We start from the raw sequence: 16,815 nt of genomic DNA, 5'->3' as shown, positions 1-16,815 counted from the left end.
TCTGTGTGTAAGCTCTGTTTATCACCCACTGGGTGGTGTGTGTGTGAATGAGGGGCCAGCATTACCGGTTCAGGTTAGATGAAAACCCCAAAGCTTACACACCCTTGCTCTTTATTGAATAACCAACAAAAACAAAAACATCTTTGCAGGGGTTGGAGTAAGCCCGGTAAAGGATGGATTTACTCTTTTACTCAGCTATTTTTGTCTTGCTTTGTTGGAGTTGGTCTCGCCCTGTGGTCCAGACAGTGCTCTAACTGCCTATATACCTGTCTCAGTCTCCTGAGTGGTAGGGTTTGCAGGCACGCACCAGCACGCCAGCCTAACTTCTGCTTTTTAACCTTAGCTTTGGCAGCAAGTCTTCTGAGACCCTTCTTCACCCCCTCTTTCTCCTTCTCTTGGGCAGCAGGCCTCAGTATGGCTGTGGGTCAGGCCTGAGGGCTGTGACAGGCGACAGGTAGAAAGGCGATCCACTCAGCCAATTCAACTGCTGAGCTATCTCCCCAGTCCTTAGCCCCTTTTTGAGACAGTTTCATGTAGCCCAGGCTGGCCTTGAACTTGCTATGCAGTCAAAGATGATTGATGGTGAACTCCTGACCTTCCTACCTTCTTTACTTTAGGGTGCTGGCATTACACTGAGCTCGGGGGGTGCTGGGGCCTGACTGCAAGGTCTTGTGTTTGTATGTGTGGGGCAGGCACCGTACCAGCCAGCTACATCCCCAGTCCCCATCACACCTTTTCCAAGGCACCACAATGTATATATTTTTAATACATTTAATGTTTTTGTTTACAGTACAATGTTGTGGAAGTTGATGGGATATGAATGTAAGAGGACCTAGTTTTTCAGAGGAGGAGGATGATGCTGGAACAGGATCCTTAAATGCTTACAATGGAAGATCCTTTAGATTCTGAAAGATAAATTTTGAGTCTAAATGGCCTTTGAGCTTCTTAAGGATCAGATTAGCTGAGGGGGCCACTTCCTTCAATTGCATCTGAGGCCTGGGAGCTGGGGGTCTGGACTAATCCTGTGCTGTGTGATCCTGGCTAAATCACTGGAGTACACTGGGCTTCAGTCTCTTCCGTAGTATTAGACCAGAGCACGCTCACATGTTACCCTGGGCCAGGCTTGGCATGCTTATGCTCGGCAATATAAACGAACAGGCCTTATTTATTTACTTTAGATAAGGTCTCACTATGAACCCCAGGCTGGTCTGGAACTCAGGATCCTTCCGCCTCAGCCTCCTGAGTGCTGGGACCACAGCTGTTCCATGTGCCTTACGCAAATGTGAAGTGTCCAAATGCTCTAAAGTTGAAGCTACTCGCTCATCTTTATGAAGACAGCAATGAGGACCAGCTCATGTGGTGTTTATTGGGCATTTGGTATGGATCAGTCACATCTGACTAGTCTATTAACTCAGTAATAATAATGATAATAATAATAATAACAACAACAACAACAACAACAATTCCGTGGGGTTAGGTTTCTTACTCTCATTTTTCAGGTGAGGGAACCGAGATAAGGAAACTGAAGGCTAGATTTGAATTTCAGTGCTCTGGTTGTGGGGTCTGTCCACTTACTCCCTGTGCTGCTCTGGCCTGTTGATGGTTCATGGCCTCTCATAACACTTTGCCAATGATTTACAGGCATTTGAAAAGAAATGTGAAAAAAAATACACTTTGTTTTGTCTCTAGACAAATTTATTAAGAAGTTAGGGTTTTACGTTGGACTTCAGAAGGAAATAGGATATATATATCTAACATCGGTATATTTACATATCTGCCACATCATTGTACACACACACACAACACACACACACACACACACACACACACACACACACACACACACACACACACACACACACACACACTAGACCAAGGCTGCCAAGATGGCTCAGCAGGTAAAGTTACTTGACATATCTTGTAACAACCTGAGTTCATCTCTTCAATCCATATGGTGGAAGGAGAAAATCAACCCCTAGAAGTTGTCCTCTGACTCCAGCATGTGGATGCACACACACACACACACACACACACACACACACACACACACACACAGATCTTGAAAAGCTTTTTAAAAACCAGGTTGGTAGCAACATAATTTGAGAGGTCAAGAAAAGGAATCTTACTCCCAGGTCTTTATTCTGTTTTGCTAATGGAAACAACTGCTTTGAGAATTGTAACCAACAAACATTTGCTAGTGGAAACAACTACTTTGAGAATTTTAACAAACAAACAAGGAAAAAATATATACGTATGCTCAATATATTTGAAGTGTTTAAGCTGATTCATCAGAAAAGGCAGAAGACTTCATTCAGGCAGTCAGGACACTCTGTGCTAAGGCTTGTAGTATCAATGAACAAGTCAATTCCAGAGATCAGCTACCAGTCTCAAGTGCCCTGGGTGCCTAGCACCAAGCTGCACGTAGGTCAGGCAGAGCAGAGCCGACTACCCAGTGAGATTAACAGGAGGCATCTGCTACTTCTGTCCTTCCTGTGCAGAAGCTGGAAACCCAGGGCAACCTTGAAACAAACCTTCAGATACAATGGTTTGTCAATGCAGGAAACAAAAAACAGTGTACCACGTAATCCTGGTTTGTCTGTTGGTGGAAATGGTGTTTTGAAACAGCAGCAGGATGTAGGCATGACTATGTATCCAATGTGAATGTAGTGGGTTTTTTGTTTTTTCTTTTTCTTCTGAGAGGGGATCTTCATAGATAGTTCAGGCTGGCCTCCAACTTTCAGTCTTTTGTGTCTGGGCTTCCCAAGAGCTGGGATTAGAGACATGCAGTACCTTGCCTCATAGATATCTTCTTTATACCTATGTGCTATCCACAGGTCTATCGTGGAGCCGTGGAGATGGCTCAGGGGGCAAAGGGCAGGGACCTGATTTTGTTCCTTAGAACCCACATTTATAAAAGCTGAGTAGAGTTCTGTGAGGTGGCTCAGCCAAGTGATGGTGTTTGCTGCTCACCTGAGCATTTGCTTGATCTTTGGAGCCCGTATGGTGAAGGAGATGGAAGACAGACTCCAGGTCGTGGGATAGCCAGCCCACACTGAGTTACTTTGAGGTTGTCTCTTGGCCTCTATACATACTCCCGCAATGCATGTGGGAATGCAGACACAGGCTCATACACAGAAATGTAAAAAATAGCCTATAACGGACACAGAATACTTTAACAATGAAGCAAAACTCTACCAAGTGCCCTGTTGGAAAGGAACAGTTTGAACCTGGAACTCTTTGACTCTTCTAGAGAAAGTCAGCATTTCACAACTCACCCGTTTCCAGGGACTTTTGGTTGTCTTCGTTCTGTGTTCAGAGCTGTGCTATGCTGGTGGTCTCCTGGAGGCCCTCACTGATCCTGACGGAAGCGCCACCATCAAGGCTCCCCGTGCTCCTGGAGAGCATCAGGATTGCCGGGCTTCGGGAGAGAACAGTGTAGCCTGTAGCTTTAACAGAGGGCTTTCTTGCAGAATTTTAATTTTTCTAATGAAAAGTATTTGATAACTTAAAACAATCAAAGAATGATTTATGGCAACTCCCTAGTTGTGCTGAGGCCAAAATGGAACAGTCTTGTTCAAGGTCATAATCAGGTTCATTGTAGAAGCCAGGCTTCTGGCTCCCAGATGCCTGGGTCCTTTCTATGAAGTTTGTTGGTTTTTGATTTAATAAAGTTTTACTTCTTCAAACGTCCCGTCTGTTGAACCTGCTCGGGCATCTCTGGTAGCAGCTAGGCATCTCTATCCTTCGTGTTTCTAGTGTAAACGACATGGGCTCTGTGCTTTGAAGTCAGGATGGTGCATCCTCTACTAAGGCACTCCCCAAGGAGCTCTCTCAGAACGTACAGTTGGAGTGATGGGTTTATAGTTGGGCACTGTCTACTCAGTTTCTCAGATAGGATCAGGTGGCTGCATCTGTCTTGAACTCTGCCTTTGGATCACCTGTTTTGACTTCTCCCAGTTGTTTACTGGCTCTGTGTCTTTGGCCAACTTTCTGGCATTTTCTTCTTGTTGTTGCCATCCTTGGATGACATGGTGAAACTCTGGACACAGCAGCAAGCAGTGTGGCTTAGATCCTCCCCATGGCATGGGTCTGAGCTGGCTTCTTGGTGAAGCCAAGCCAAGTGCTTTCTCTGGACAGCACTTTGACCCTTCAGTGACAACATGCTCTCCCTTGCTGATTTCTCTGTTGAGTGCATTAATCTTATTTGTAGAGTCTTTAGGGCCAAGAAACCAACATGGGAGCACTGCCAGATGATAGACAGGTTCAGTTCTTCTGTCCCATGAGTAGAGGCTGAGCTCTAGAGAGGGAAGGATCTCTGATAGGGCTACACGATACATCTGAGAGACAGCTAGACCAACCTAGACCAGTATTACATTTTCTTCATAAAAGGACGCTCTCAGCCAGGTGTGGTAGTGCACTCTGTAATCCCCAGCACCTGAGAGGCAGGAGAATCAGGTAGGAGTTCAAGGACAGCCTTTGGTACATAGGGAACTTGAGGCTAGAAGAGCTATATTTGATTCTATCTCAGAAAACTAAACCAAAATACAAGTGCACTCCCACACTCATACGTGTGAGCATACACACACACACACACACACACTGATCAGAGAGGCTCTGAGGGTCCAGGAATGGTGGGTGCAAGCCACCCAAAGACAGCCATGAGAAAAATCCCTCAGAACCCTTAATTCCCAGCCTGGGCTCATAATCCCCTGATTCTGCTCCTCTCCTGTGTCTCTGCTTACTTAGCTAAGGTCTCTTTCTTCTTTCTCTCTCTTTTTTAAAGACTTTAAAGGGCTCATGCGTGCTGCACTAGGCTCGGACTTGCTATGCAGCTGGGGATAACTTTGAACTGATTTTCTTACCTCCTCCTCCCACATGCTGGGACGATGGGTGTGCTGTACCACATGCAGGTTATTCCTTGTTGGGGTTGGAACCCAGGGCTTTGCTCATGCCAGGCAAGCCCTCTATCAAGGGAATGACACCTCAGTGTTGGGGGTCTCTTTCCATCTCAATGGTAAATAGTCATTTGTGTTCTTTTCCCAATTGCCTACAGGATCATCCGGACAAAAGTACAGCAGCCCCCCAATCAGCCGGTCCCAGCTTCCAGTCACAGCATAGGTAAGAACTTTTGAAAAAAATTTGAGAATCTAATGGGCTCCAAATATTCTAAAGAACTTTTAATCATTCTTATGGACAGATAATTCTGCATAAAACACTTCACACGCGTTCTAATGCTCCTTCTTTGTCATTCTCCAAGGGCTGAACCTGGCAAATGAATTTTATAAATACTGCTAAAAGGTTTTGAATTTTACTGATTATTATGATAAATAGCTTTCACCATGAGACAGAAAATTGAAATCTAAGCCAAAAAAAATCCACTAATGGGGGTCTATAGAATGTCAGATAATTAAAGTAATAAATCAAGAAAGGGATACTTATTCATAACATTTTCTGCATCATTAGTCAGTAAGTAGTTTTGAATGTGTTTTTTTTCTTCTTCTATAACCGGCCTTCTGCAAGTCTTTGTGCGCTTGCAGACTTGAGTGAAGATGTAGCAAAACTTCTCAAACTTTTTTCTCTTCCTCGCTCTCGCTTTGCTCTCTTGTACTCTGCCAACTGTTAAGGGCTGCCCCTGGGGTTTCCGAGGTCCGCAGGGGAAGTCTGAGTGGCCATGACTCACTAGGGCAGAGTCCCAATTCACCACACTCAAAAGTCTAAACTTTTTTCTTGCTTCCTCTTCGAAGAGGAGTTGAAAATGACATTTATAGTCAAGGCATGTTCTTGATGTCATTTCTCCACTTGGGACAAAGGAATACTTGTGGGTTGCTGGGGGGAAAAGTTGCTCTAATGTTAGAAAGCTGGTGACTGTTCAGTAAGCGTCTGCAAGCTTGGGTGCCACACACCCCAAAAATTCTGCAGAACTGCACCCCAGATTGTGCAGTATTCCTGCATGTTTCTCACTGCCGGTTAAATCTGCGTGTGCACATGCAATGTGTGTGTGCTTACTTGAGGAAGCCAGAAGAGGGCACTGGATCCCTTGGGACAGAGTTACAGGCATTTATGAGCTATTTGATATGGGTGATGGGAACTGAACTCAGGTCTTCTGGAAGAACAGCAATTAACCAATGAGCCTTTTCTCCGGCCTCCACTGCCGTTCTTTCTTTCAATAAAAAACCTGGCGATAAGAAGTCTATCAGAGGCCTGGCCAATAGTTCCACTTCTGTCATAACTCTCCCAGTCAACTAGATGAGTGTCTCAGCTCTGAGCCTCAGTTTTCCTGTTGTTGTGTGAAGGATCACAAAGGTGTTTCTTGGGGTTTCTGGTCCTGTAAAGATGGCTCTTTGAATGAAGATGAGAAGGAAGTCCTCCGTGCCCAGAGAACACTCTCTCTCAGCACTGCCATATTGAAACATGTCACTATGCACCTGTTATGGAGGGCCTGGTGTAAGGTCAATGCCCGACAACAATTCCCGTTCTCAAGGACTTCCAGGCCCAAGGGGAAATGTGGGGAGTTTGGGAAAACAAAACAAAAAACTGAAACACTACTACCACCACCACCAAAGCAAAACAAAGAAAAATCAAAACCAAACCAAACAAATAATAGCAGAAAACCCCAACCAAAGCCCAGAAAACTGGTCTGCTTACGCAGCAGAAGGGGTGCCTTCTCTTTGCTGGGCGGAACGGTCAGCTGATGAGGGTTTCCTGGGTGGGATGAGGTGTGTTTGTGGCTGACATTTCATTTGGCTTTAACTGTTCCAGGGTGGATAGCTTAAAAACAAAACAAAACAAAAACCCCAAAACGATTTTCAGTAGTATTAGGAATAATTCTACAGTAACTCAGCAGAGTGATATGTTTTTGCCACAGATATGTCTATTAAAATTCTATCTCATACAGCGTCTGAATTTATTGAGCATTGAGAGCCCTAGACCTCAGAGGTTCGGTGACTAGTCTAAAGTCATAGGTGAAGCCAGAACTGGAACCTGGGTCCTCTGTGTCCCATGTAATTACAGAATAACGAAGCAAGTGTCACTGGCTCTGGCAGTGACGCAGCCAAGCATGGCTTCTGTGGACTGTTGTTTGAAGTGCCAAGTGATCTTATTTTTTTTGTTCTTCGCACCTCAATACTGAGGAGGTTGTGGGATTTGCATAAATCTATCTCGAGGAGCTTTTTCTGGTGAAGCGAAAGAGAAGTTAGCAATTTCTGCTTTGGTGTCTCTTAAGGAAGCTCTAAAATCAGGCTCAAATGTGAGCAGAAAGGTCCTGTGCCCGCTAGATCTGCAGAGGCAGGTGCTGCCTGGGCTCCCAGGAACATTATCACCCCAGCCACATCCTGCTTTGCAAAGTGAAGACTCCACCTGCCTCCAGCTGGTGGCTCATGGTCTATGAGAGCGGAGGGAGAACCTCTACAAACCACAAATGGAAATCCAGCCACATAGTTAGAGGGAAAATTATGGGTCTCCTAGACCCTAGGAGTCACTGAGAAACTTGCTTAAAGTCCCCTCTCCTCCTGACCTCTAGGGACTTAGAGACCTGGCCCTGGCCACAATAAGTTACCACCTCTGTTTCCACTTGTAGGAAGGGGAAAATTAGAACCGAGGCTAAGTATGGTGATGCTTAGCTGGATTACCTTGAACCAATTCACCTTATGAAGCTAAGCATTCCTCCTGAGGCAAATAGAAATAATCCCTAGAGCCTGCGGTGCCTCAAGGATCAAGTGGGAAGCATGATTCCTACCAGGGAGATACAATATCATTCTCCAGTATTCGTCAGTGAAGAGCATACTTCTGATTACACTTTACTTAGTGCGTGCTTGTGTGTGCCTGTGTGTGTGTGTGCTCATGTGTGTGCATGTGTGTATGTGCGCATGCGTGTGCATGTGTCTGTGTGTGTGCCTGTGTGTGTGTGTTCTTGTGTGTGTGTGCATATGTGTGTCTGTGTGTGTGCTCATGCATGTGCATGTGTGTATGTGCACGTGCATGTATATGTGTGTGTGCCTGTGTGTGCATGTGTGTGCTTGTGTGTGTATCAGTGTGTGTGTGCTTGTGTGTGTATCTGTGTGTGTGTGTGTGTGTGTGTGTGTGTGTGTGTGTGTGTGTGTGAATACGTGCATGGATGGACTTAAGCAGAGATGGACATGACTCCAGAACGCATCCAGGTGTCTTTCCAGAACTGGAGGTGGTACCAGCTGGTGCCCTACCCTGTCCTCTTGTCTCCTGCTCCCGTGGACTGGCTGGGATCTTAGTAAATTCCCTTTTTATTCTGTGCTTGTATTCCCTTTCTGCTGGGTTGGGGTGGGTATCCTTGAGCTGGCGTTCTCCCTTCTGTGCATTTGTACCCAGCCCATGTGTCTAGTGAGCACATTTGTGACAGGCCGGCACCCCTCTCCTTCTACAGTGTCTACAGGCTCCGTGACGCAGGTGTCGTCGGTGAGCACCGACTCTGCAGGCTCCTCGTACTCCATCAGCGGCATCCTGGGCATCACGTCCCCCAGTGCCGACACCAACAAGCGCAAGAGGGATGAAGGTAAGAGACGGCTGCGCCTTCCTGCCAGGGATGGACCAAATAGGGTCTGTGAGGAGCACTCTGGGAAGGCAGAAACAGAAGTGGCAGCACCACATTCTTGGCTGCAGAGGACTGGAGTTCCCAGGGCCCTAGCCTTTCCTCTGAGACAAGGAAGATGGACGGGTGCCTGTGAGGGACTCCTTCCTGGCTGGTCTCCTCCCATCTTTACTCCTTGGATGAGAGAAGCTATTGTGGCCTGTGCTGTGCAGCCTTTAGGCGGATCCTGAGGACAGACATGGTGCCCCAGGGCTGCTGTGTGGAGAAGGTCTGAGCTCAGAACCAGTGTCTCTTTTGTGAGACAGGAGAGGGGCTGGGTAGGACAGCTGTCACTTTGTCCTGCAGTAAGGGACGAATGTTGGGAAGAAGGGCAGGGACTGGAAACACTCCTCTGGAGAAGGTGGAGCGATGATGTTGGAGGGTGGAAGGAGGTAAACAACCATGTCATTTTTGCTCTTGGACTTGAGAGGAAGGAGCCCTGGGGCCTCCTGGGGATTGCCAAGAGACAGCTTTTTCCTGTGTTTCCCGAACAATTGGAGCCACCTCTGTGTGGGGCACATGCTATGGCAATCTGGCCTCCTTCCGATGGATGAGCCGCTGGCACTGGCTGACAACAGCTGATTGGAGAGGAGAAATGATCTGGAAGTCTTGTGTGTGTGTGTGTGTGTGTGTGTGTGTGTGTGTGTGTGTGTGTATAAGGGTATCTTTGCTTCTGTGAGGGTTTCTGTGTGTGTCTGTGTCTGTATGTGAGTGTGTGTATTGTATGTAACAATGTCTTTGTGTCTCTGAGGGTGTCTGTGTGAGTGTGTATGTTTGTGCACTTGTGTCTATATGTGAGTATGTGTGTGTATGTAAGGGTGTCTTTGTGTCTGTGAGGGTGTCTGTGTGTGATTGTGTGTGAGTGTGTGTCTGTGTGTGTATGTAAGGGTGTCTTTGTGTCTGTGAGTGGGTGTGTCTCTGTGTGTGTGAGTGTTTGTGTGTGTGTGTATGTAAGGGTGCCTTTGTGTCTGTGTATGAGTGGGTGTGTCTCTGTGTGTGTGTGTGTGTGTATGAGTGAGTGTGTTTCTGTGTGTGTGTGTGCCTGTGCCTGTGTATGAGTGTGTGTGTGTGTATGTAAGGGTGCCTTTGTGTCTGTGTATTAGTGGGTGTGTTTCTGTGTGTGTGTGCCTGTGTATGAGTGTGTGTGTGTGTGTGTGTGTGTCTGTGCATGAGTGTGTGTGTCTGTGTGTCTGTGTGAGCTATGGTCTAGGGCTGGAGAGCAGAGTTGCAGAATTTTAATTCAATTATCTGTTTGCTGGCACAACTCTTCCTTAGCATCATGTAAGGGAATGTATGTTCTCATGAATACATGCCTAACTACTTAAGATCTGTAACTAGAGAATTTAGTCAGCCCGGTGGTGGATTCGGCCTGGGCTCTGTGTGCCCCCGGCATTGGAGATGGGCCTGTGGCCTCAATGTGCAGTGGTAGGCCAAGTTGGCATGATTCATGGTTCTTAAGAGTGTGCCTCGCCTCCTTCCCTGGCTCCCGTGCCTCGGAACAGATGTCAGAAGTCTTTAACTCCGTGGGTTACTGGGCCAGCTTGCTGTGGGAGGCAGCGGGCCGCCATCTCTGTTGGTTTATGGGGTGGATGGAGTCATCTCTTCTCAACATGTCACCTGGATCTAAGCTGATGCACCAAGCTGGTGTTGGGCTGTCTGATCACAGTGAAAGGCTGGCTTGTAGGATGCTCCCTTCGATTGAAAAACCCAGGCAGAGATTTCTTTTTAGAGCACAAAACCCCCTCTAGTTTAATGTGTATTAACAGATTCTGGGGGAGGGCACAGTGCTAGAGAGTTATACCGGTTCACCATCTAGGATCAGATGTTTGGCCTCTCAGCCAGGCACACGGTGGGTTGGAAGGTGGCTGTGATCTTGGAATCTCTGTTGATCGGCTTCTTTCACTGAGCATGGTGGCTGCTTTGGTAATACCAACGTTAAAAAATGTATTCATTTACTTATTTATGGGTAAAGGTGCACAAGGGCCAAGATGTCCGAGTGGAGATCAGAGGACATCTTGCCGTAGCTGGGTCGTAATCCTAGTGCTTAGAAGCCTGAGATAGGAGTATCGTGAGCCCAGAGCCATCCTGGGCTATACAGTGAGGGCCTGTCTCAAAGACAACAAAACGAAAGAAGAACATTCAAAATGAGATGTGGGACCGGATGCTCTGTAGTCCTCCTAGTACTGGATCTTTTGGGAGAGCCTTGAACCCTAGGAAGACTTGGGGTGAAGTTTCAGTCTGTGGTATGGATGCTACAGTAGAAAGAGTCGATAGTGTTGGAAGCTTTACAGGGTTGGGAAGAGTGGGGGAGTCTGTGCAGCTGACTGGGCCCCTCAAAGCTGTCTTGCTTCAACAAGAACAGGGCAGGTCTAACAGAGAAGTAGCTCCTATCGGGGAGATGTTGGGGTTGGCACTGCACAGGGTGCCTCATCCTTCCTCACTCACCTTCTGTATTCACATGAATCCCTACATTGGCCCAAAAGAGCCAGCACCCTCACTTTATCAGGGAAGGTAACCAAGGTGGCAGGGTGCTCTGTGACATTGACAGCCACATTGCTTGTGTAGATGGGGGAGAAAAGGAACTCATCCTTGGCATTCTAAGATGACCGTCACTGGCCTGATCTTCCAGAAAGGAGTGGGGATGAACCAACCTGCGGCTGGGCAGAGCCCTTGGTGGGTACGAAAAGGAGTGGCAGGCACCAGAGCACAGCTGGAAGGTTGGATGCTGTTGAGGGTGTGGTGAAGTGAGACCTTGAGGTCAGGGATTTGAGCACAGAGTACGACCCAGTAACCAGGGCAACACAGAGAGAGTGACTGGGCATGGCGGGAGCCAGCTGGGACTAGGCATCACACTGTGCGTATGGAAGGGTGCTGGTCTCTAGGATGGTAAGCGGGAAGAGTCTCAGCAGGAAAAGGGTGTTCAAGGGTCAGGAGGAAGCCACTGACCATCACGATACATCTTCATGTGGTCCCCGAGGCTTCCCAGTGGGGTCCCTTGCTTTTCTCCCTGGTGCACCATCATTTCCAGCTTGGAGTTTGGTTTTGCCCTGTGGGCATTTCATGCCTGAACCTCAGGGTCAGGGCGGCAATGATACACACATGCATGCAACCTCGTGCAGAGGGCAGACTAGAGGGTCAAGAGTAATAGCTTCGAGTCCCTTCAAAGGTACCGCATGTGAGGCGATACTCCCTGGAGTGGGGTGAGCAAGGCGGGAAGGGATCTGTTTTGATCCAAAGGGCCTAGGAGGGTTCTTCTCAGGAGATGCATTAGAGGGCTCAGGAGAGAGAACATACCAGTCAGAGGTAACAGAGTGTGTGTGCCCAGGCTGGGACTCCACTGAGTGTATACAGAGAGAGGCCAGCCTCAGGACTTAGACAGGGAGAAAGGTGGCAAGCGTGTTGGGGTGGCTTAACACTGACTGTAGCCCCTGACCTTTTAGTATGAAAATAGAATAGCTTCAGAAAGTCAAGAAAGACTGTGCTGAATGTTTAGGGTGTTGATGTTGATGTGGGAGTAACTGACCCACGATGTATGTTTGGAAACAGCAGAAGCCACTGGTGTACTTAACTACTTTCTGGAGACCGAACAGCAACAAGGACAAGAGTGGCCGTGTCCTTTTCTCCTTCTGGCACTGGGTGTTGGGACTGAGCTCAGGGTCAGCTTGGCTGCACAGCAAGACTGTCTCAAAAACCTAGAAGCAGAGCTGGGGGTGGTAACACACCAGAACATCAGGAGTTTAAGGTCAGCCTCAGACAACATGGGGCCGACTTGGGCTAGGGGAGCCTAGTCTCAAAAGATAGACAAAAAGAAACTTAAAAAAAAATTCATTCACCCCCCCCCCCCGCCCCCAAGTAATCCTGAGTAAAAAGGGAAGCTGGAGGTTAAGGAGGTTGCTCGGGTTCTAAAATACTTGACAGATAAACACGAGAACCTGGCTTTGGACCCCTGCACCCTAAAGAGCTGCAAGAAGCAGTGTGAGCCTATGATCCTGCTCTGGGGAGACGAGCTAGAGGATTCGTGGCTCCCACTGGTTAGCCAGCCTAGCCACGAGGCTAAGCTCCGGGGTCAGTGAAAGCCCTGCCTCAAAACAAACAAACAAAGAAACAAAGAAACAAAAAGAAACAAACAAAGAAACAAAACAAAACCCCACAATGTGGAGCGCAACAGGGAAAGGTACTCCACGTCAGTCTCTGGTCTCCATATGCTGTGCACGTACCCGCCCTCATGCTTACACATATGCACATGTGCGAGTGCGAGTACACACTCGAGTGTACACACACACACACACACACACACACACACACACACAGAGAGAGAGAGAGAGAGAGAGAGAGAGAGAGAGAGAGAGAGAGAGAGAGAGAGAAGTGGAATTCATCTTAATGTAATTTCCTGTCTAAACACTATCACTTCATTCAACACATAGTCAAGCTTTAAGATGCGACATGCTGCCTCTTTCTGCCTTTGAACTGAGTTGTTGAAATGTGGGGTGCGGTTTTCATGTACAACACAACTCAGCTTGGATACCAAACCTCTGGAAACACAAGTGGAATGTTGTCAAGCCTCTCGGGACCAGGAGGTTTTGTGAGTAGGAAGGTTATTTTGTGGGGCTTTTTTTTTTCCTTTTGTTACTTATTTTAACACTATCAATTGTTACTACCGCCGTTTACATGTGCTGTGTGTCAGGGCTTGTGGATGTCACAGAGTGCACATGGGGTTTAAAGGGCAGCTTTGTGCGGTTGGTTTTACCCTTCCACCTTGATGTGGGTTCTTGGCTGAACTTATGTCATCAAGCTTGGGCCACGGGCACTGTCACCCTCTGCCTTAACCAGCCTGGTTTCTGTTTTTAAAACTTTAAGTGAATCAAAAGAGATGAAATTTGAAGATTTAGGCGAATGTGGTTGGTGGAGCATGTCTATAATCTCAGCACTTGGGGGGAAATGATGCAGGAGGACGGATTGCTGGGAGTCTGAGGGCAGCCTGGGTTGTAGAGTTCAAGGCCAGCCTCAGATACATAGTAAAACTGTTTCAAGGCGAGAAGAAAGCCTATAGTTCTCAGTTGTACTAGCCATATCTCCAGTGCTTACTACTCCTAGTAGGCTAATGGCTACTGTATTGAGCAGCACCCAGCACATAATAGATGCTCAATAAATGCTTACTGAGAATGGTTCACTGGGGTTCCTTTAGAGACCTCCTAATTAATGAGGAGAGCAAATGGGGCCCTTGGGCTCTGCATTCACAGGGCCTCTGTATAGCAGGTTGGAGCCCCCACAGAAAGCCCTACTTGAGTAAAGAGTCCCAGATCTAGAACAAACAACTTAGCCCCAAACTTAGATGAACTATTCTGTCGCTGATGCAGTATCTGTAGCCTCTGAAGGCAGAGCCAGGGTAGCTAAAGAGAACTGTGGGGAGCAGGTCATCTGGTGCTAGACTGGACCAGAGATAGGGATCTTTGGGATCTTGGAACGTAGTGAGTTCCCCATCACTGGAGGTATGAGCAGGGCTGGACAAAAGAAGAGCAGAAGAATCAGAGAAGATATCTATTCTGGTCACTGTGACTTTTGGAGGCTATGACAGCTGAGGCAGCTGGTGCTTCTGTGACATAGTTTGAAGTAGCCTTCCTATTCATTTCCCCCTTGCCTGGCTTCGAATCTGCCTTTCATGGAACAGAACTGGATAAAGGTCCCCCATTCTTGCTCACAGACATGCCTTGGATTCTCAGGGAAGGCCTGGACCATCAGGTTGGAGCTGGACCTTGTAAAGAGGCAGCCCGGTCCCCTAGTCTCACCTGTGACCTTTTATGGAGAAAGCTGTGGCAGTAGTCCTGGGACCCTGCTGGACCAATAAGGTTCAGTGTTGGAAGTCAGGGGTGGGGGCTCTGTTTCTGAAGTCCAAGGAAGCTGCTGGCAGGCCAGATTTGGGAGGATCAGGCAGGGCTGTGAATAGCAGCCATGGGTGAAAAGAAAGGGCAGCCCCTCTGCTGCTTCCTGGGACTTTGATCTCCAGCGAGGCCTTCTCCTGCCTTCTTCCGTTGGTCTCAAGGGCCCCCATTCAGATCCCCCACCCCGACCTTCCCTCTCCACTTCCCCTGAGTTTGAAAGGCCTTGAAAATAGGAGGTCAGTGGAGTGAGAATCCTTTCACCAGCTTGGAAAGCGAAAGGATCCAGGACCCGTGTCCATGCTGGGCCAGAGGCTCCTTATGAGGCCGCCAAGGTATGCTGCAAACAGGCCGCTGCTGGCTTTTTAGGGAGGGCACAAAATGAAAGCCAGGACCTTGAGGTGCAGTTGGTTAAAACAATACCAAGTTCAGTGTGACCCCGTCGTGAGGCTGGGGCAGTTGACTGTCGGCTCCTTTCAGGGCTGTTCCTGTTGCCAGGGTGTTTCTGTATCCCTGGCGGTGCCTCTCGTGTTGGGTTCCCTTGGTTCTGTGTATTTTGTGTTGGTTACCCGACGGCACACTTTCTCTTCTTTCTGTTTATTTTTCGCTTTCTCTTTCTTACCAACCCTGACTTCTGTCATTTGGTTAAAGATCCCAGTTCAGCCCTGTCTAGACACCCCCTGGAGGACTGTGGTGTGAAGGGTAGGAGGACTGGGCCCCACACTCACTCTAGCTATAAGCGCTGTTCTCTCTGTCTTTCCCTGGACTTATTTCCTGCACCCCGGACAGAGGATGCAATGGAGTCGGGAACTACTGTCAGATTTTCGAGAAGAAACGGGACTGTCTTGTCAGGAGTTAGTGGCAGCTTTTGCCTATAGATCCTGCCCCAAGGTTTCACAGGCCTATGATCTCTGGGAGCCCTGCCACCCAGAGGTGCTGAGGCTTCAACAGGCTCTGGGGCAGGCAGGGCTGGAATGGTCTGAGGGACCTGTAGTTCCTGTAGGGACTTGCTGTAATAAGATCTTGAGCCAGTAATCTGGTCTCTGAACCTGTGTTTTGTCATTTGGGAAGGACAGGTGGCAAGAGCCTTGTGGATTACCACAAGGTTAAAGGAAGTGGCTCCCTGAAGGGTCTAAGTAGAGGCTTCATAAGTGGCCACAGGGGGCTTGAGGATGTGGGGACAATCTCAGACTTGGGACAGCAGGCTCCGGCCACAGTTCAAGCATAGGTCTGCCTGCCACTGATTTCCTGTTTATAACAGTCGAGGGTTGGGGTGGGGTGCCTGGTGGGTGGAGGGGGGGGGATACTGAAGGGGTGGAAAGAGAAGCCGGAGAACCCATGGACATCTAGGCTGAACAACAGTGCCCCCAGGTGTTGGTTGCAAAACCAGGGGTCACCCCAGGTCCCTTTTCCTTTCTTTCAGAGCTCTTCAGGTCCCTTCAGTTTCTCACTTTACAGGGCGGGGGGGGGGTGCTGAGCGTGGCCTCAGTTTTCCAGGGAGGGAGGTGCAGGGTGCACACACACCCAGTCACTGTCCTCTGGGGTAGAGGACAAAATCAGAGTGCCTGGAGGGCTGGGCTGGTGTCTCAGGGGTTCTTCAGCTTAGGCCATGGAGAGCAGCTAGGAGGTCATGGCACATGCCTTCCCTCCCCCCAGGTCATCATTTACATAGGAAACTAGACTGGAAGGAGTCCAAGTAGGTCAAACGGTAAACCCCATAAAGCCCAGATCCTCAGAAAACCCTTGGTGTCTGCCCTCTGTGGTTCTCACTGTTAAGAGCCACTGTGACCTTATCCTCTTGTGGCATGAGTCCTCCCCCTTCCCCTCCAGCTGATTTTCAGGAACACTTCACTTCGCCAAGAGCTCGACCTTCCAGTTGTGGCTCCTCCCTATCCCTCCTCTCACTCCTCAGAGCTTCCAGGTCACTTGTGTTCTCGCCATCATGCAGCAGTACCCTCCCTCTGGCACGGGCTGCCCAAGAAGTTGCTTAGCCAGCCTGTCTGGGTAGTCAGCTCCCGCTCTTGTGTGGATGCTGGTCATCTGACTTTCACAAACCCCTAAGCCCATGGATGCTTCCTGGGTCGGCAATGGAGCCCTGGAAAGCGAGGAACTTTGCCTGTAGGGAGGCATCCATTCTCACAGTAGCTTTTAGGGGGCCGGTAGGTGGTTACTGCCATTTTGTTGTGGGCCATTAGGACTTTTCTGGCCCTGTGAGGGGTGCCCTGTACCATCATCTAGATGGCCTGGCTTCTGAGTTCTCTTGTACAGGCTGGAACCATGATCAAGGTCTTCCCTTGCTGCTCCTCATTGTTCAGAGCTGGGTGGCAGTGGGCTGGCTGG

General features: G+C 48.5%; 1 protein-coding gene across 6 annotated transcripts in view; it reads left to right on the top strand.

Annotated features, from left to right (window-relative positions):
• The window catches only part of Pax5 (paired box 5), a 186,597-nt gene that overhangs the window by 23,638 nt on the left and 146,144 nt on the right, over positions 1–16,815 (top strand). For 4 of the 6 annotated variants that reach the window (XM_039110570.2, XM_039110563.2, XM_039110569.2 and 1 more), the window contains 2 exons: positions 5,054–5,118; positions 8,396–8,524. In XM_039110570.2, the coding sequence (XP_038966498.1) occupies positions 5,054–5,118; positions 8,396–8,524 (194 nt within the window). The remainder of the gene's footprint in view (positions 1–5,053; positions 5,119–8,395; positions 8,525–16,815) is intronic. The other 2 variants (XM_039110568.2, XM_039110567.2) reach the window with 1 other exon arrangement.

Source organism: Rattus norvegicus, chromosome 5 (genome assembly GCF_036323735.1).
Source record: "Rattus norvegicus strain BN/NHsdMcwi chromosome 5, GRCr8, whole genome shotgun sequence".
Lineage (NCBI taxonomy): Eukaryota > Metazoa > Chordata > Mammalia > Rodentia > Muridae > Rattus > Rattus norvegicus.
Note: the sequence above shows the minus strand (reverse complement) of the source record. Positions and strands in the feature narration are given on the sequence as shown.